A 19,013-nucleotide genomic window follows, 5' to 3' on the forward strand; every position below is an offset into this window, starting at 1 on the left:
AGTATACCTTTGTAGATTATAATTCTTAAATAAGTTTGTCTTTTAAAGTAAAACGTTATATAAAATTTTAGTTTGGAATGAGTATATTATAACAGATAATGGTTAATACAAATTGCTTGTAATTACTTTATGTTTCGATTATATAACTTTCTTTCAAAATATCGGGAGATAAAGCATAATTAATGAGTATTCGTAATTACAAATTATCTTGTTCAATTGTTGTTTTATTCAATTTTCATCGTTACGTCATTAGAATTTTGTTTCATGCTTTACATGTCAAAAATCTAAAATTTTGATGGGCATCGATATCTTAAGTGAGTAAAATGAAATAGAATAAGTTTAAACATTCTCTAATATGAGTACCACTGTATAAATAACCTTGTTCTTATTTCAATACAATGCGAACAAAGAATGGTTGGGTTAGGAACCGATATTGGTAGCAACGATAAATCACTTGATTTGCATTTTATATATGTTTTATACTCATACAACTTCTGACGAAAGTAACGTATGAATCATAATAACAGACGTTGGAACATTTAGAGTTTAGAGTATTCCACAGGTTGCAGTAATCAATAGATTGTTGTCTTATTCAATTTTCTACGTGAAGCCTCTTATTAGAGGCTCGAAAGTGTGAATCATTCAAATTGAAAATATGAAAAGGAATATGTCTGTTTCAATAATTCTGGCTCTTTTTGTTATGGATTTGTCACATGCTCAAAATACAGATTTTGGAACTATCGTTTTCGCAAATGTTGTAAGTTAAAGTATGTTTTTTCAAAAAATTAAAATAATGTTTATATTTTATATTTTGATTATTCGTATTATTGAAATGTATTTATTATGAAGTTAATTTATTATTTATGTATATGAAATTTATTTTCTTCATAAAGCAATATGAATTAGATATTATAACCATCTTAATTATAATAATAATCATTGTCGTTGTTTATTAAAAATAATTACAATCTATTTTACAGTTATACAGACATGGAGATAGAACACCTATAAGACCATATCCGAATGATCCTTATAACAATGAAAGTTTGTGGCAAGTCCCATATGGCCAATTAACAAATGTATGTAATTCTTAATTGTCATATATATAGCTTAATTATTTAATAATCTTTTCTTTATTGTATTACTTTTGTTGCATGTAATGTTGTTGCAAATTTTTGTTTGATTTTAAAATCTTTTTAATTTCAAAATATTTAAGTCCTCACTCATATGTGTCTGTTACATCAGATTGGAAAATATCAGCATTTACTACTTGGTCGTTGGATCCGCAAACGCTATTCACATCTACTAAGTGACCTATATTCTCCACATGATATTTATATTCAAAGTACAGATGTAGATCGTACCTTAATGTCAGCTGAATCACATCTTGCTGGACTTTATCCTCCAGTTGGTAAACAAATATGGAGTAATATCAAATGGATGCCTATTCCAGTGCATACTATTCCTGAAGACAAAGATAATGTTTTGGCTGCAAGAAAATATTGTTCTAGATATGATTACGAGTTGGAAAAAGTTCTTAATTCTCCAGAAATCCAAAAAATTAATAAAGAAAATAAGAGACTGTATGTATACCTTACAGGGAAAACAGGAAATAAAATTTCATCTCTTTTGTCTGTTAAACAACTTTATGATACATTATTTATTGAGGTAAACTATGTTACTGTCATTTTGTACTTCTCATTTGATAATAAGTATTTGTATATATCTCATATACTCTAAACTTATTACAGAGTCTTTACAACAAAACATTGCCAGAATGGACAAAGTCAGTATATCCAGATAAACTTAAGCCAATTGTTGTAAAAAGTTTTACAATTAACGCCTATAATAAAATACTTCAGAGACTAAAATCTGGTAAGTAATATTCATTTTGTTATGTAAAAAATTTAGACCATGTATAATTTGGGAAATATAAAACATAGGAACATTACTTGGAGAAATGATAGACCACATGGAAAAAAAATCGAAAAATGCCTTAGTACCTGATAGAAAAGTATGGATGTATAGTGCTCATGATGAAACTATAGCCAATATGCTAATGACTCTGAATGTTTTTGAACCACATTGCCCACCATATACTGCTACAATTTTAATAGAATTAAGAGTAAATTTAAAAGATCAGTATTTTGTAACGGTAAGTGCTTAAAATAATAATTAGACTGGAAATCATGATATAAGATTGTTGGTTAAATATATTGTTCTAGATATCATATAAAAATACTAGTGAAGAACCACAACTTTTAACACTTCCTGGTTGTATTACAATGTGTCCCTTAAATCAATTTATTGCACTAACAAAAGATGTTATACCCATAGATTGGGAAAAAGAATGTGCAATAGAGTGGGAACAACTTGGATATAATATGAATACAACAGCAATTATTGGTAAATTTCTACTACAATATAAATGTATTTTTTATACACTAAAGTAAGGATTACTTTCTCATTTAATCCTTGTTTTGTTCCAGCAATACTGACATCTTCTATATTGATGTTAGTTTTATTAATTTTATCTATAGTTGTCTTTATTTATTGGCATTATAAACGGGAACATAATCAATATTATCTTCGATTGACAACGGAACCTATATAATTGAATATAATACTATGAAAAAATGACGTATTGCTTTCGGCGTGATATTCAATGTTTTCATAATTTGATAATTAACAAAAAATAAGATAAATGGTAAATTCTTATTTGATTTTACATACATTAAGGATTCAATTATCGATACGAAAAATAAGTCTGATACGCGTTTGCATAAAATATTTATGAAAAAATGTTCTATATTTTATAATGTTTTATTAGTGATAATTTTTAAATTTATTGATGATAAAATATTTCAGTTTATAATCAAACAGATTCAATGCAAATATAATCGTTTGATTTGATCGATAAAAAAATTATTTATATGCATGAATTGTTGAAAACAAGGACTGTTATAATGATTTTTAATAGTTTGATAAAAGGGTATAAGATTCTCAATAACTTTTATTTAAATTGAGTTTCATGCATAATATGAATAAAAAAATTATCTGTGATGACCGTAAATAGACTACGAATTAATTCGGAAAAAATTGAGATATTAAAAATACTTTTTATTAATAAATGACGATTAGAAAGTAATAAATTCTGGAATACGGTTTATTAACTCAGGGTATCTTAGTGTTTATTTGATACTAAACAATTGGGTGTAAAATATAGGGATAATATTTATCTGCGGTATTTGAAAGAATATCTAGTCATACTCCATTAAGTTGCAACAATTAAAACATTACACTTCTAAACAGAAAAAGTATATTCAACTACATCGTTATTACATTTTTGTAATATCGTTTATATAGATGTATATTTGAAACGTATTTTCTAATGAGAAATTACAAGACAAACTAAATTTTTCCAAAATAGAGGAAGGATAATATTTAAGGCGGAAAAGAAACATTTTACTTGATAGTAATCCAAAAATTTGATTTTCTTAAACTGAACTATTTTACAAATATGAATTGTATCCTATTAAAATTATTTTTGTGAGATTTAAACATGAATAAATCAAGTATTGTAAAAAAACACGATTATTTACTGGTATTTTAAACGAATACATATCTTCCTCTAGATAATTTGTAGGTCATAACATGAAATATAAGAATATCTCATACTTGCTTCTACATAGAGCGTGTTGTCCGTCCTCAACAGCGGATGTTCAACAACTGATTCTCGTATCGATGTCGTATACGTGTTAAGTATTAAACACATACAATCGCAAAACACACATATAAATGACTGTCCTTAAATAGTAGTACAAATACACATATGATATGAACAGCATCAGTGGACTTTACATATTTACATATTTTAATCATCAGTTTACCACTTTTATTAATTCTCTTTTTTAGATACCATAATCCCTATAGTTTACATATCATTTACATATTAAAATTTTTAATTTTTATTATATTTTGTACAAGCCTCTTTTATATACAATATACAGGGTGATTGGTAACTGGTGGTACAAGCGGAAAGGGGGTGATTCTACGCGAAAAAAGAAGTCGAAAATATAGAGTAAAAATTTTTCGTTTGAGGCTTTGTTTTCGAGAAAATCGACTTTGAATTTTCGCTCAGTACGCGTGCACTTTGTCACGTCTCGTTATAACGGATCTCACTGTAGATCGTTCTCTTGATGGAAAAATTTAGAAAAAAAAAATAAAAAAAAATTTTTATTCTATATTTTCGACTTCTTTTTTCGCGTAGAATCACCCCCTTACCGCTTGTACCACCAGTTACCAACCACCCTGTATATGACTTTAATTTATTTAATACAATTATATATATATATATACAAATACACGATCATCACGTATTTTTCTATCATTAACGCACTTTGCTTATTTTACATGTTAAAGCCCTAATTTTAGAAAACAATTTGGTGAGTATATTTTATAGGAAGTTATCATTTTCAATTCTATAAAATCTTAAAATCTATGATGCTAACTCTATGAGAATGCAACCCATGAGTATTAAATACTATTTACCACGTTTTATTTGTCATATCAGTATTCCGGTATCGAGTTAAAGCTTCCAGACCAATTTTCTTGGATGTTAAATGCTGGATTAGACCTAAAACATCACATAGTTTTATGTATTTAATAAAAAAAGTCAACAAACTAACTTCAAAATTGTACTTAATTGAAATAAAAACTTATAAAAATTTCTTACCTTTTATTAAGAAATTTTGAAAATCTTACTATTATAAGCTCGCACTTGCATTGGTTAAAAATGCGCATGCAAAAATAAGTTAATCATTCACGTGATAAAACGGATTATTAACAGAATTATAACAAATACGACTACAATGATAGTGTAAAACCCTGAATATAAAAGTATTTGAAAAAAGTCTTCTATATTGTCATATTAATTCTATTTTTAACTTCTACCCTGGTTATAAAAACTTTGTATATTAAAAAAATAGATCTAATATAAAGTACATACCATGTATAAAGTTGGAGACAGATGAAGACGCAACTTTTGAAATATGGTTTTAAGTAGTTAGATGCAGATTCATGATGTAAACTCGATTATGGTCTTAATGATGTTTCTGACGTATTGAAGAAACTATGAATGTAAAAAGGAATAATTTTCGAGATCTTAACTATATGTAATACATTGAATATTTAGAAGATTGTGATGAATATAAGAAAAGTACGTTTTGTGCAAATATTAAAACAAATTTTTCCTTCTTCTGGCAATGAGATACAAATTGATTTCATATTTGATATATCAAAAATGTAAAAAATGTATATAAATATCCTGTTAAAAAATACGAAGTGATGCAATAAAAACACACAAGCACACAATTTGCGTTACATGTTTGTTAGTATTTATTACAAAATGTATACAATGTTAATAAAGCATACGTGTCTGCAAATAAAACGTTTTCTGTTCAGTGTGTAACCATAACCATAATTTCATGATCTTATCTTAAAATTGAACAATATGATTAATTTCATGTAGCAATTAGTTACAGATAACATTACATAAACGTATTAAAGTTTCAAATATACTATATTGAACAGATTTTGTGGCCTAATGTTTGTTACTTTGATAAACTTTATGACTATTATGATGTACTAATGAGCAAACTATTCTTAAGCATGAGAGCAATTCATGATATACATGCAAATTATTATAATCCATTAAAAACACGAAAGATTAAAATATCATATTATGAATATTACCTGGATCTTTTTACTATTTAAATGCGCATTATATCAACTAACAATTATTTTCACAATTTTTATAAAAATAATTTATTAGTACATTTATTGTTATTTACTATATATTTCGGCACAAAATGCGTACTTTGTTATATTACTTTGCTAATTAAAATATACGTAAATCATATAAATGAAAATAGCAATTTTTTTCATATTTAGGTAGTAAGTATTACAAAACAATTAACTGACAAAATCTTGTTATACATAAAATCTATACAATTCTTACCTTGCATATATTGCAGGGTTTGATAATCCAAGTGTTGTACTTACAGGACTTCCAATATATCTCTTTACGAACTGTAACAAAAGTTAATAATAAAATGATCGATAATAGTTAAAAATCAATCACCCTACTTAATAGCGTACATACCCAATGGTCACCAAGAGAAGTCGCGCCCATACTCACAGCCATATGAATGGTCAAATAAAGGCAAAATAGAAGATATAAAATAGAATATATTGTAATTGCAACTATTACCGCCCAGTGATGTGGCAAATCATCTTGGACAGTATTTATTACAAAATATATATTTATAGCTATTACAACAGCGGATAATGCTGTCGCAACAATTTTATTAGTTCTGAAATATAAAAGTATGTATAAAGTCGTATAAACTTAAAAAATTTCAACTGTAAAATTAAAGACATGAAACATACAATCCGTTTCGAAATGTACCCATAATTTTAGGACTACTAGTAAATGCTATCGTTGGCAGGGTTGCAAAAGGTAACTGAAGAGTCATAATTGCGTTCAAAATATCATTCATGCCAGTTAAATTATCAATGTCACTAAAGAATGCGACAAGGAAGGTTGGAATGATAGCGATCATTCGCGTAAAAAGTACTCGCTTCCAACGAGCCCACTGAAGATTTAAAAATCCTTCCATTGCAAATTGTCCGGCATACGTTCCTGTCATCGTGGAAGATTGGCCAGCAGCAAAAATACCGACAGCCCAAATATACATTGCTGCCGCACCAAAGGCACAGCCCAAAAATATGCCACCTTTGTTAAGGTCTACTGAGATGGTTGTATTCTCTTTCTGTAATTAATAAAATAAGATATAATAAGAAAGCTAAAATTTTTAGGTAAACAAATTCGTATTAATCTAATTTGGTTTTTACCTTAAATGTATCCATTCCTACAGTATAATTGTTAGCTTCACACAGATTGTACTAAAATATAAAGAAACGAGTATGAAATATATTGTATAAGATAATTACATTACAAAATATCATTTAGAATTCTTAATTACTATACTCACAACTTCTAAACTAGTCTTGTTAAAAAGACCATGCGCAAACACTGCGACAACAAATACGTTAATTATAAAAGATACCAGAAGTGCAATGCATGCCTCAATGAAGTAATACATATTTGCCTCATTCACTTTTTTGGATTCTTTACGGTCAATGTCTCTTGACTAGAAATTATAGATTATATTATAGTATTTATTTAACACCTGGCAAATATTTAATACATCAGAATGCCTACTTCTTCAATTTCATAAAAAAGATTACTTATACTCTTTGTTCTTTCCTTACTTTAACAAGAGCACTGTGAAGATATAAGTTATGTGGCATGATAACTGCACCAACAATTCCTACAGCTTGTAACAACATATTTCTGTCATAATCTTTATACCAAGGTATAAACATTCCACTTATCACTTCATTTTGAGGTGGGGCAGAAACAACGTACTAAAATATAGAAATAATAAAATCATTTTCATTCACATATACACACACATATATGTATTTATTTATTTATTTTACCTCATATCCAAATGTGACAGCCATTATTGTAATTAGAAATCCAAAAAAGAGTTCTAATTTCCTTAAGCCATATTTGTCCAATAATAAAAATGTAAAAGTGTCAATTATCGTAATAAGAACACCACCCCATATAGGAATCCTAAATCAAATTAGATACATACATTATTTATGAATAACAGCTTACATAAAAGGAACAAGAATAGATGACATCAAGAAATTAAAAGAATTTCATAACTTACACTTTATTTGTTAATAAAGATAAAGCAATAGCTGTTCCTATTACTTCTTGCATATCACTGCCAATTATGGCTATTTCTATCATTATCCATAAAATCATCCTGGGTACTTTTTTATATTGTCTGTAACACATTTCTGCTAAATGCAAACCTGTTACCACACCAAGCCTTGCACTTAATCTTTGCATAATAAGACCAAGAATGGTTGCACTTAACAATACCCATAATAACTAACAAAAAAGAGCATAAATAAATTTAAAAAATAAAAAGAAATGAAAACCATACATGGAAAGTTAAATAAGCAATGAATGGAATAACTTAAAAAATACCTTATATTTGGCAGCTACGCCAGATTGCAAATCAGATTCAATATTTCCAGGATCTAAATAAGCTATGGACATTAAGAATCCAGGACCTGTGAAAGCCCATAATTTTCTAAAACTAAAGAAACCCTGCGGAAACCAAATTAGAAATGATACAGTTAAAAATCCATATATTAACGTAAAAAATTAATTTAAGCTCCATTGGTACTAATATATACTACATTTTCTGCTTCTGGTATATGAACTTTTTCATCAGCAAAGTACGTCTGATTGTTATTAGGTGCCAAACAGGTATTTTCATTTGCTCTCTTATTATTTTGCATTTCCTCCTGATGCACATAAGATGCTGTTGCAAATGTTGAATCATTCTGAGGCTCGATAATGTAACTATTCTGCATGGTATATTGATAAGATCCCTCTGAAAAAAGTTACTAGTTTGTTACATATTTTAACATTATTTGAGATACCAATTTAAACATATTTATATATTTAAACATATATTTAAAAGTATTCAATATTATAGTATTATTACAATATTGCGATATTATTTCACAAAAATAGTATTAAAATAAACCGGATTATATAAAAATTAACTTCAATGACCGTCTAAATTGAATAATTTAATTACCGTGATGATCAATGCAATAAAAGATTGAAATAGTGTCTTATTGAATGCGATACGTATTCAAACTTCATCAAATACGAATGAAATATTTTAATGAAATATGTGAAATACAGAAATACAGAAATACAGGAATTAAGTATAACATACGACAAATTAATGAAATATAAAAATAAACATAAATCCTTTTTATCACTACCGACAAAATATTTGGATAAATATAAAAATAAATAGAACGTCACATTCCTATAAAATTAAAAAAAAAAGAAAGTACGTTTCCGTATAACTAAAATAGAAACATAACTGAAGTAAAAACGCACATTATACAGTACACCAAGCACGTAAATGTTAGCCAAGTGAGATCACGACAATAGCCACTAGTGATCACTATTCACCGACAGCCTGACAGTCACTAACTATTGCGAGATTTGAGAATATTGCGGCAACAACCAGACAAATGAACGAGAGTAACGAGAACGAAACATACAACATACAGCCATCTTTCTTACATGTTCCCCTTCTTTGCATAAAGTATTACAAATATGATGTTAACGGGGATGCCCGAAACATCAATGTCAGTGACTAACAATAGGAATACATATATGTATGCACAGAGAATTTATTACTGCCACAGTACAAAGAAATACATGCAGTTGTATAAAATTATAGGATTTCCCCAGAAGATGTATCATAACAGTTGATTATTATAACCCTTACATGACATCTTTCGTTATCATTAATATGTAATGAGTATTTAAGCAATTCCGAGCTTCTATGAATTCGTATTTACGCCATTAAAGTCATTCATTTTCTCGATACTTCCTTCATCTTTTCACTCTATCTTCATTTACTGTATGTATTGTCTTCCTATCTTTAAGAAGTACTTGAATTTGAGCGATCACTTGAGGAAAAAGATAAAATTTGGATTATGAAGGTTTCCTTTTATCAAAGTTTTAACAAACAAAAATTAAAAATTTTGTATATGGGTTAATATTTTTCAAATTGTAGAGACTCAAAGAAAAGCAGTTTCTATTCTTTCGACTATGAACTGGAGAAGAATGTCTTTTATCACTTGCTTTATTCGACTAAGATTTAAATCCAGTTTCTAAGTCAGCTAAGTGACCATATCAATCACAGATGACTTTAATCCTTTAATCAACCTTATTGAGGAGTACTTATTGCATCTAATTATATTATTACAGTAAATATTGGATTAATTTGATAATTGTTAAATCAAATCGAAAGCATTTGTTGGGAAGGAAGTCTATAAGATTGGATAGAGATTGAATCTGTATTAAGTTATGGTTGTAATAGATTCATCATTCTAGTAAGTAAAACATTTGGTAACCGAGATGTATACATTGTATACATTGATGTATATTATACTCAAGAATTCTCTATGATGTATTTGTTAAAATGATAGGGCATCAAAACACGTACCTATTGTAATCATAGCTTAGTTTCAATTTATTTCATCGCTTCTCTGATAAGACAAGATGAAAACATTCTTTTGCATTGGGGATTTGATTAGGATCTAAATTCTTTTGGTAAATCTTTATCGATTACAATAGGTACTAATCTACGATAATGTGGATCTATATTGATGCCAAAAAGTATTCATTGTATAAAATATTAATAAATGTACAGTTATTACCATTGTTTGGAGTGATATTTATTATAGCATTCACATACTAATTAATTAAATTCAAGAATATTAAATATGTCATTTAGTAGTACTTTCAACCAACCAAGTTTTATTTTTAAGGCCGTTGGGCCGACAAAATAAAATAATAATAATAATACTTTTATATGAATACAAAAATTTGATATTATAAAAATGAAACGTAAAACCTGACCAAAATTGCCTGGAAAATCTAGCTATCTGCCAATATTTTTCGTAGCCATTAGAAGTAAATAAATCGACGACAAAGATCGAAAAATGAAAATTGTTTTCTTCGAAAAAGAAGAAAATCCTGGTTAAGTGTTATGATTAGTGTATATTAACTTTTTTAATTGATAATCTAACAAAAACAATGTCATTTATATGTTCCTGTAACTTCTCACGTAACTTGATATCGAAATTTAATTAAGCACGATTAGATAAGCTAAGAGTTTCTTGCTCGCTTCCAGAACGCGTTTCTTTTAATGTGAAAATTGGTGGGCGAAAACATTTCTTTAAACAATCGTATTTTTTAATGATATCCAAATTTCGCAAGAATGTGAGATATTAACATTACATAAGATTGTTATATGTAAGATTGGCTGCGGCATATATTGAGGACACTTCAATCCAAATATTTAACTTGGAATATCAAGCAAATGTTTGTGTTAGATATCAGAAGGCGGTCAATCAGTAGAAACCAAGAATTATATGATATATACGTATAAGCCCACTTAATGAAGTACCTTACCCAATTGTAATTTCTCGATTGTCAAGTAGTTACGTATAAAAATGATGAAGGTCTTTTAATGAATAAATTCAGTATACATCTTCGATCGTATTTCCTATTTACTAAAATAAGAATAGCCGTAGACAACGAGCAACGCATAAATTATCGGAAACAATCCATCAATATTCCCTATTCCTACGTGAATCACCGTGGTAAACCCAACGAACAAGGAAAATTTAATATCAACGAATAGAAAAGTTTTGCTTTATTTATATTTTCTGATCCTACGTAATTTCATATTACGATTAACTGCAATATTATCTGTCCTATTAGATAGGAAATTACTGTAGTAAATATTATTTCGATTGAGCAACGCGGTAAATCCGTTTTGAAATAAATGTTTGATATCTCTATACATATAAATGTAGATCACTTCCTTTGGTAAAATTAGAATAATTTCTTATAAGAATTCTGATTTCTAAATTCTCCTTTTTTTCTTTCTTTTAACGTTTTTTAACTTGACAATTCTTTTTTCTTTTCCCTCTTAAAGTTTTCTAACTTGACTAACGTCACTGGTACACGATGAACGTTTTCTAACAGTTACTGCTGTAATTATCTAACACTTGTAATCTATAATTAACTCTTTTGACTACTCATCAAGTCACCACAAAAGTCCTAGCAATTGTGAATTCGCAATTCTGATTTGTTTTAATTAAAATAATAACAAATGATAAACATATAAGAGATTCTACGAAAATTTCAATAAAATCACAATATTATGGATAAAGGTAATAGACATATCAATAAACATAACACACGTTGAAGATAGGCAGATAAGAGATTCTAAGCAAATTTCGATAAATCTACATCACAATATCGTGATTTAATATTTAAAACACAATTTCATTGTGTTTCTCATTATTTCATTAATGAAAATTTGATATAAACTCATTAATTTCAATTTGATATAAACAATATACATTGATGTAAACATTATTTTCTCAATATCTATTCATTAAATTATCGACACTAACAGTATACGTGATCATTAGGAATCGTAATCTCTGAGAAAAATATCTTTTGCTACCACGTGTTAGCTTGTTAAAAAATAACGTCATTCCCTTGAGCCAATTGTAAATGGAAATGATCATAACAATGGTAGACAACCTTTTGTTCTACCTTATGCAATGTTACAACTATTTTAATGTTCCGTGAAAAAAGTTGTAAAAATGGGAAACTAGAGCAGTAATATTTAAGGGCACGATACTAAACTGTTTTTACAGTCTATTGGCTCATTGTGGTAATTAAGATAAATTTTTCAACTGTTTCTTTAGATTTTCCACGTGTGTTGCAAAAATTCATTATACGATAAAACGCGTTTTCAATTGTGGACCAAGGATAACAATTCTAGGTTAACATTAAAATTCTAGCATAGTAGTATATTAGAGAATTAAATAAATCAAAAATTGTATTTCGATTACTTTGTTACCATTATGCGATTAAAGAAAGAAATTGTCGAAAATATACTTTCAAATGTGGCGCGCAATACTAACCTATGTAATTAAATATTAATTTGAAAAAAATTAATATAAAAAAATCAAATGAAACCAAAAAGAAGAACGACCTTAATCTCAATTAATCATGCCAAATTAAATAGGAAATTATTCATATAGTAAATGACAAATAAAAACGATATACATAATTCTACAAAATATTTGAATTCTTAGAGTCACAAATATCGAATACTTAAACTCAAAATCCCTAGTGCTAAATATGCGTCATCATATGCATTTATGACAATAATACTCAATATATACTTTTTTTAATTTAATTAGTCTATGTGACAATGTGCAGTATTGTGACATACGATTTAAGGCGTGGTAAGATTTTTTGGAAGTAATGTTGGTACTTTAAACGTTCAGATTCATTCAGAAAGTAATAATTGCATATAAAATTATTGGCCAGCTGGTTCGTACATATAGAAAATTGCCGACGATTCCTTTCCTGTTTAAACAGTAATCATCTCAACTGTATCCTGATTATTGGTTGAATGTCGTGCCATAAGAGTGAAAGAGAACTATGGTTAAGACTATATGTATGGAAAAGTCATCGTAAAGGAATTTTTAAAGCAATAAGATAAGGGATTTATGAGTCAGCCATTCAGTTGTGTTACGGTTGAGCACAAAATATATCTGGCAACTCCGTAAAATCCAAAAATTGCACGATTTTGGTATCAGAAGAAGACTTAAAACGACGAATTTGGAGGGAGTATACGAAGATATTAACTTACCAGGTAATAATGACTTTTTTAATGGTATAAGCTCCATTTTGTAGACAGGTAATATTATACTTCTATTTGACAGATATAATTTCCAACTGATAATTTTTTACGATAACGTTCTTCGGTAGTATTATTTCACTAGCTTGAACATAGATACAATATGTATTTTTTAAATATATTGTTTTTCCTTTAAATTGATTCTTATTGAATTTGTAAATGTGTAGTATAGAATTCATATTTTATAATATAGAAACAAAAAAAGTTAAAAATTTATATGCTGCTGATATTTTCAGGAAAATGTCTAACGTTAGTAATTTAGAACAGCAAATTGCAAATTTACAAATTAATCATGGCGATGGCATTAAAACCATTAAGTCTGGGAAAAAAGTGGGACCAGCTGTACCTCCAAAACCAAAAAAATCACAACCACAGGTCAGTAGATCCATTGAATATAATAATAATTATGTAACTTATTCAATAACAATATTTCATAACTATGACTCCCTTTCTATGACTGTTCCATTATTATATGGAAACATCAATGGTAAAATTAACAAAATAAAATTTATTTAGATCATCTTGTTATACAGAATTTAATGGGGTAAAATACTTTCCAGATACCACAAAGTTATACTATAAAGGCTGCATCAGTGCCATCATACAGTACAGTGCTTAATAATTCTGGCCAAAATGAAAAATCATCAAATTTATACGTGAATTCTCCTTCACCATATGTGCCACTAAATATAGAGAAAAATGACTTTTCATTACCATCCACTGCGAATGGAAAAGATGTTCCTAAAAACTATCAGAACAATGAGAATTTTTATGTGCACCAATCAGATGAGAAATTTGAACCAAAATATGGATATGATGAAAAAAATCATTATTCAAATATTGGTAATATGCCTGCTCCTCAAGTTCCAGTTGAAGATCACTCAAGATCAACAAGAAATATCGTATATAGTAATATAGATCCTCCAATATCTATACCAGTTAATAAGACAGCTAAAACTGAAAAAGACATCATCTACAGCAATATTCAATGGAATTCTAAACCAGAAAATACATATTGTAACATTCCTTCTGCACTCAATAATGGTCAGATATATGGAGAATGTAATCAAAAGTCATTTTTATTAGTTTACTAAATCAAATAATTATTATATTACAGATGACTTACCACCACCACCAGAACCTTCAGAATATGTTCCATGTGTGCCGGGTAGTTCCTTCCCACCACCACCGGAAGAATTACCGCCTCCGCCAAGTCCTGTGTCATCTAGTTATAGCGAACTTAGACGCGCTACTTATCAAACTGATTTTCCACCTGACAATTATCCAAATGATATTTATGGTCCAAGTTCACAATCCAGTTCTACATATGAATCTATATACGAACCAATTAATCCTAGACCACCGTCACAATTATCTTGCAATTATTCCATGTACTCTGGTTATGGATCTGCTACATCTACTCAGCCCCAAGGAAAGGTCTCTCCAGTTAAGGAAGTATGTCAAAATTATTATGTTAATTCCTTCATTGTGAAAAAATATTTCCCCAAAAAATTTATTTTTGTTTCAGGTGGACGTTTTGACTGATCTGTTAGTTCAAGGAATGGAAGATAATGCTGAAGACAGTGATATATATGGGATTTGTGCCCAGTGTGGTCGCAAAGTTGAAGGCGAAGGTACCGGTTGTTCCGCGATGGATAAGGTTTTCCATATTGACTGCTTCTGTTGTTATGTTTGTAAGGTTAACCTACAAGGTAAACCCTTCTATTCACTGGAAAACAAACCCTATTGCGAGGAAGATTATTTGAATACTTTGGAAAAGTGCTGCGTTTGCACTAGACCAATACTCGATAGAATATTAAGAGCTACAGGTAAACCTTATCATCCATCCTGTTTTACATGTGTTGTTTGCGGGCAAAGTTTGGATGGTATACCATTTACGGTAGACGCTACAAATCAGATTCATTGCATAGAATGTTTCCACAAGTAAGTAGCATTTGGTTGACCAAATAAAACAATTAATTTTACAAAGTATAAAAATGAATGTTTTTATATTACAGAAAATTTGCACCTCGTTGTTGTGTTTGTAAGTTACCGATTATGCCAGAACCAGGACAAGAGGAAACTGTGCGTGTTGTAGCACTAGATCGTAGTTTTCATATTCAGTGTTACAAATGCGAGGATTGTGGGTTGGTTTTATCTTCTGATTCCGAGGGACGTGGATGCTATCCTTTGGATGACCATGTGTTATGCAAAAGCTGTAATGCTACTCGTGTGCAAGCATTAACGTCACATATGACGACTGAATTATAAATGGCATGATCATTGAAACGATATATTAGATTGTTATATTTACAGTTGCCGTTTTATGAATTTTTATATTTAGAGATAAGTTTCTATAAGACATCCGACATTTAATATGTTTTTGAGGAACTTTTTAATCAAAGCCATTTTGACAATTGAATATGAGTAGGTTTTTCATTATTTGATACTTTGAGATGAATTACATTAAATATTCATAATATTTCTATATCTTTTTAAAAGATTTATATTTTAGAGATTGTATTTATCTATATGTATTATTGACTCGGATTAGACAGGTTTGAAAAAATTTCAGAACTGGGTTAATGTTACTGCCTTTACACTGCCATATATGAAATTTAAAAAATATCTAAGAATTATATTGTCAAATAATATTTAACAAAAAATTCTAAACTGTGAGCACGTATGTTGTAGTCAAGATTGATTTCTTGTAATAAGTATAATTATTGACTATAATGTGATTTAGTCAGGTATTGCATATATTATTAAGGCAAGGTATTCAATTCCTAATATTAAGAGCAATGTTAGATTTATGTGTGACTATATCCTCATAACATCAATAATGCGAAGTAGAGATTATGCAATTTATATGCTTCTTTCTATTGATCTAGAATATACAAAACGTTTATTCCAATGTATTGGATCCGTTATGTATTTAGATTTTCGCTTTATGATAAATCATGTGATACGATAGAATTAATACAATGCAAATTAGTGCAAATACCTTAAATTATATTATCTATTTAGCAAGTGAAAAGACTAAGAAAGCAAATAGAACTTAATTGTAAAATGTATTTGTAATGAATATTGAATAAAATAGCGATTATATTTAAAAACAACGCGTGGTCTTTAATTATTCTTCATTAGTTCAATTATTTCTTATTTTGGAAAGAATGAAAAAGTAAACGGCCTAAACGAGAAAGGTAAATACACAAATACAATATATATGTATTGGAGCATTGTATATTTCATATTTTTAATGAGATTTTATTATTATATATTTGCAGGAGAGACTCACACTTATTTTAGTCTATACCTTTTCTTTGCTATGGCTCCCATCTATATAATGTTCATGCACAGATGTCTTTATTTTGTTTTTAAATATATGCATCTCTTATACGTAATATATTTTTTTATTATCATCGAGTACTTAGTTTTTTTTTTGTTGTACAACCTACATATCATTTATGTATAATTTATGTTTTTTATTTTTCTTAATACATCAATTTCTGTGTTTTAGGAGGCATGCTTTATAGATTGTGGAATATGATTTGATCACTTTACAAAAAAATGAACTCAAATGAATTCCATATACATAATTTCCAAATTACAATAAAATATAATAGTGCAATCGCTGATTGGCAAACAAAACAAAAAATCTAGTCTGTATGTTTCTTGAGATTGCACAAGTTCATTTATCTTAGAAGTATGCTTAATAATATCGAATCATTGCCAGTCTTAATCCAGCAATAGAAATTTGGCTAAAGTATCGAATTAATAAAAAAATAAATAGCTGCTCATGTAAAATAACAAAAAACCTTTCATCATGCGTAGACAAAACCTATTTCACGCAACATATTGTGAACGTATAATAATCCACAATCGTAGAAAGCACACCGCGTACACCGTGTATGTAATATACATCAATTATATTCCTATGTTCAACTACGCATACCCGCTAATATCTATCTTAGATTTCTTTTTATATTATAATATACTTTGCGAAGTATATATTATATTTTATATCGTATCAGCACCATTCTACGTTGAATTTAGTACATGTATAATAATTGCAATTAAACGACTCGTCTTATTTTTAAACACGTTTCGTTTCGCTTGTTAAATCAGTACCAAACTGAACATAGAATTGTACCTCTTTTTCTTGCTTTTGTATTACCTCTCGTTATAGACGTATATATTTTTATATATATATATATTTATTTTATTTATTTAATTAGGTATGTATACGTGTATGAAATATGCGTGTGTAGTGTGTATATGTGTGTGAGAGAGACAACATTAATGTACTTACACACGGATGCTTACACACGTAAATTGTCTTCTTTTCTCATGTTCTCTGTGTTTTCATTTTGTTTTCTTTTTAACTTGCACGCAATAATCACAGCCACCTATCCAGATACGCGCTCACGCACACCCAAATACGCACCTATCGCACTCGCATTCCATATACCTTCGGTATACGTTTTTTATTTATTTTCGTTCGTTAATATTTATAATATATATATATATATCTATATGTATATATTTATATTTGTATATTGCTGAGATATCTTCTTGTGTATTATACATAGAAATAGGTGCCGAAACGAGCTGCTCTGTTCCTTTTTTTTTCTTTTATCATTTTTCCATTTCGATTACATATGTATAATATCGTTCTTTTTTTATTTATTTTCTTGTACGATCATAATAATTAATGAATAAGAAAAAAGGGGGACATGCGACTCGAATGCCGTATGCGATGTTTCCATATTTTGTTTTATTTTTTATTCGCACTTACTAAACTTCGTTTTCGTCTTTACCATTCCTTTTTTTGTATATCTCCTTAAAATCGTCCTTGCTTCTAATTAAATTCCCTTTCTCGAATTCCATTCTCCTAACAGCATACTTTCACACTTTCAAATTCGCTGGGTGCTGGTTTTGGGCCGTGCTGGGGCCCGTAAATCAATAAATAAATAGAGGAACAACATTCTTCAAACATCTTTTTTTTTTTCTTATAACAACATTAGAGGCTCTTGGAACGTAACGCAACAAATGTTCAACAATACAATCACGAAAACAAATAGAAGGCACTCTTACATTTTTTTTATCAACAAATTAATTTCTTTTCGTAACGACTCACGGGTAATCTATATGCGTCCTAGGCCTTTGTCGTCTCATCTACGTGTCCCTCGAATTATATTTCTCCCTTTTTTTTTGTTTCTTACTCTTCCGTTTTGTTTATTCTTTCCCTTTTCTCTCTTGTACATAAACCGCTATATATTTCGCCGCGACATCTAAATCACAGCGCCGCACAAACCTTCGGTTCATTATCATTCTTCGTTTTCCTCATTTAAATAGACAATAATAGCTACAATATGCGAGATATGAGATAACAAATTTCTCGTTATAGATAAAAGAAATTTATACGTTCATAACAATTAGGTAGAATATTATTTAACCTTTTATATTATAATAATTTAATTATTGTTATTTGCTTGGAAGCTCACAGCCGACACATTTATTTAATTCATTATTACA

The 19,013-nt window shown here is 28.7% G+C and overlaps 3 protein-coding genes across 10 annotated transcripts; 2 read left to right on the plus strand and 1 right to left on the minus strand.

Annotated features, from left to right (window-relative positions):
• The first annotated feature begins 294 nt into the window (after nt 1-294).
• LOC117217147 (prostatic acid phosphatase-like) lies at nt 295-3,772 on the plus strand. The gene is made up of 7 exons (XM_033464518.1): nt 295-757; nt 981-1,079; nt 1,246-1,668; nt 1,752-1,875; nt 1,944-2,155; nt 2,226-2,406; nt 2,490-3,772. The coding sequence occupies exons 1-7, from the start codon at nt 656-658 to the stop codon at nt 2,612-2,614; spliced, it is 1,266 nt and encodes a 421-aa protein (XP_033320409.1). The 5' UTR covers nt 295-655; the 3' UTR covers nt 2,615-3,772.
• A 626-nt stretch (nt 3,773-4,398) lies between these two features.
• On the minus strand, nt 4,399-13,538 carry LOC117206283 (protein Malvolio). 6 transcript variants are annotated; one of them, XR_004487375.1, is made up of 13 exons: nt 9,143-9,259; nt 8,347-8,543; nt 8,132-8,254; nt 7,806-8,032; nt 7,567-7,705; nt 7,336-7,491; nt 7,056-7,214; nt 6,916-6,966; nt 6,451-6,833; nt 6,164-6,374; nt 6,020-6,090; nt 5,009-5,131; nt 4,399-4,636 (listed from the first exon to the last, which is right to left on the minus strand). XR_004487375.1 is itself a non-coding variant. In XM_033445484.1 (12 exons), exons 1-12 carry the CDS (start codon nt 13,462-13,464, stop codon nt 4,570-4,572), a joined length of 1,821 nt encoding a protein of 606 aa, XP_033301375.1. In that variant the 5' UTR covers nt 13,465-13,538; the 3' UTR covers nt 4,399-4,569. The 6 variants fall into 6 exon arrangements, 5 of the variants coding, with proteins under 5 accessions (XP_033301375.1, XP_033301393.1, XP_033301361.1 ...); XM_033445484.1 differs by lacking the exons at nt 5,009-5,131; nt 9,143-9,259 and adding an exon at nt 13,428-13,538; XM_033445502.1 differs by lacking the exon at nt 5,009-5,131 and having other exon boundaries at nt 9,147-9,273.
• LOC117206300 (lipoma-preferred partner homolog) lies at nt 12,920-16,127 on the plus strand. 3 transcript variants are annotated; one of them, XM_033445523.1, is made up of 7 exons: nt 12,920-13,017; nt 13,154-13,430; nt 13,712-13,850; nt 14,036-14,519; nt 14,593-14,930; nt 15,004-15,419; nt 15,494-16,127. In XM_033445523.1, the coding sequence occupies exons 3-7, from the start codon at nt 13,716-13,718 to the stop codon at nt 15,744-15,746; spliced, it is 1,626 nt and encodes a 541-aa protein (XP_033301414.1). In that variant the 5' UTR covers nt 12,920-13,017; nt 13,154-13,430; nt 13,712-13,715; the 3' UTR covers nt 15,747-16,127. The 3 variants fall into 3 exon arrangements, with proteins under 3 accessions (XP_033301414.1, XP_033301421.1, XP_033301426.1); XM_033445530.1 differs by lacking the exon at nt 12,920-13,017 and having other exon boundaries at nt 13,086-13,430; nt 14,060-14,519; XM_033445535.1 differs by lacking the exons at nt 12,920-13,017; nt 13,154-13,430; nt 13,712-13,850 and adding an exon at nt 13,916-13,962.
• The last annotated feature ends 2,886 nt before the right edge of the window (nt 16,128-19,013 follow it).

Source organism: Bombus bifarius, unplaced genomic scaffold (genome assembly GCF_011952205.1).
Source record: "Bombus bifarius isolate JDL3187 unplaced genomic scaffold, Bbif_JDL3187 scf7180000007966, whole genome shotgun sequence".
In the NCBI taxonomy this organism is placed as follows: Eukaryota; Metazoa; Arthropoda; class Insecta; order Hymenoptera; family Apidae; genus Bombus; species Bombus bifarius.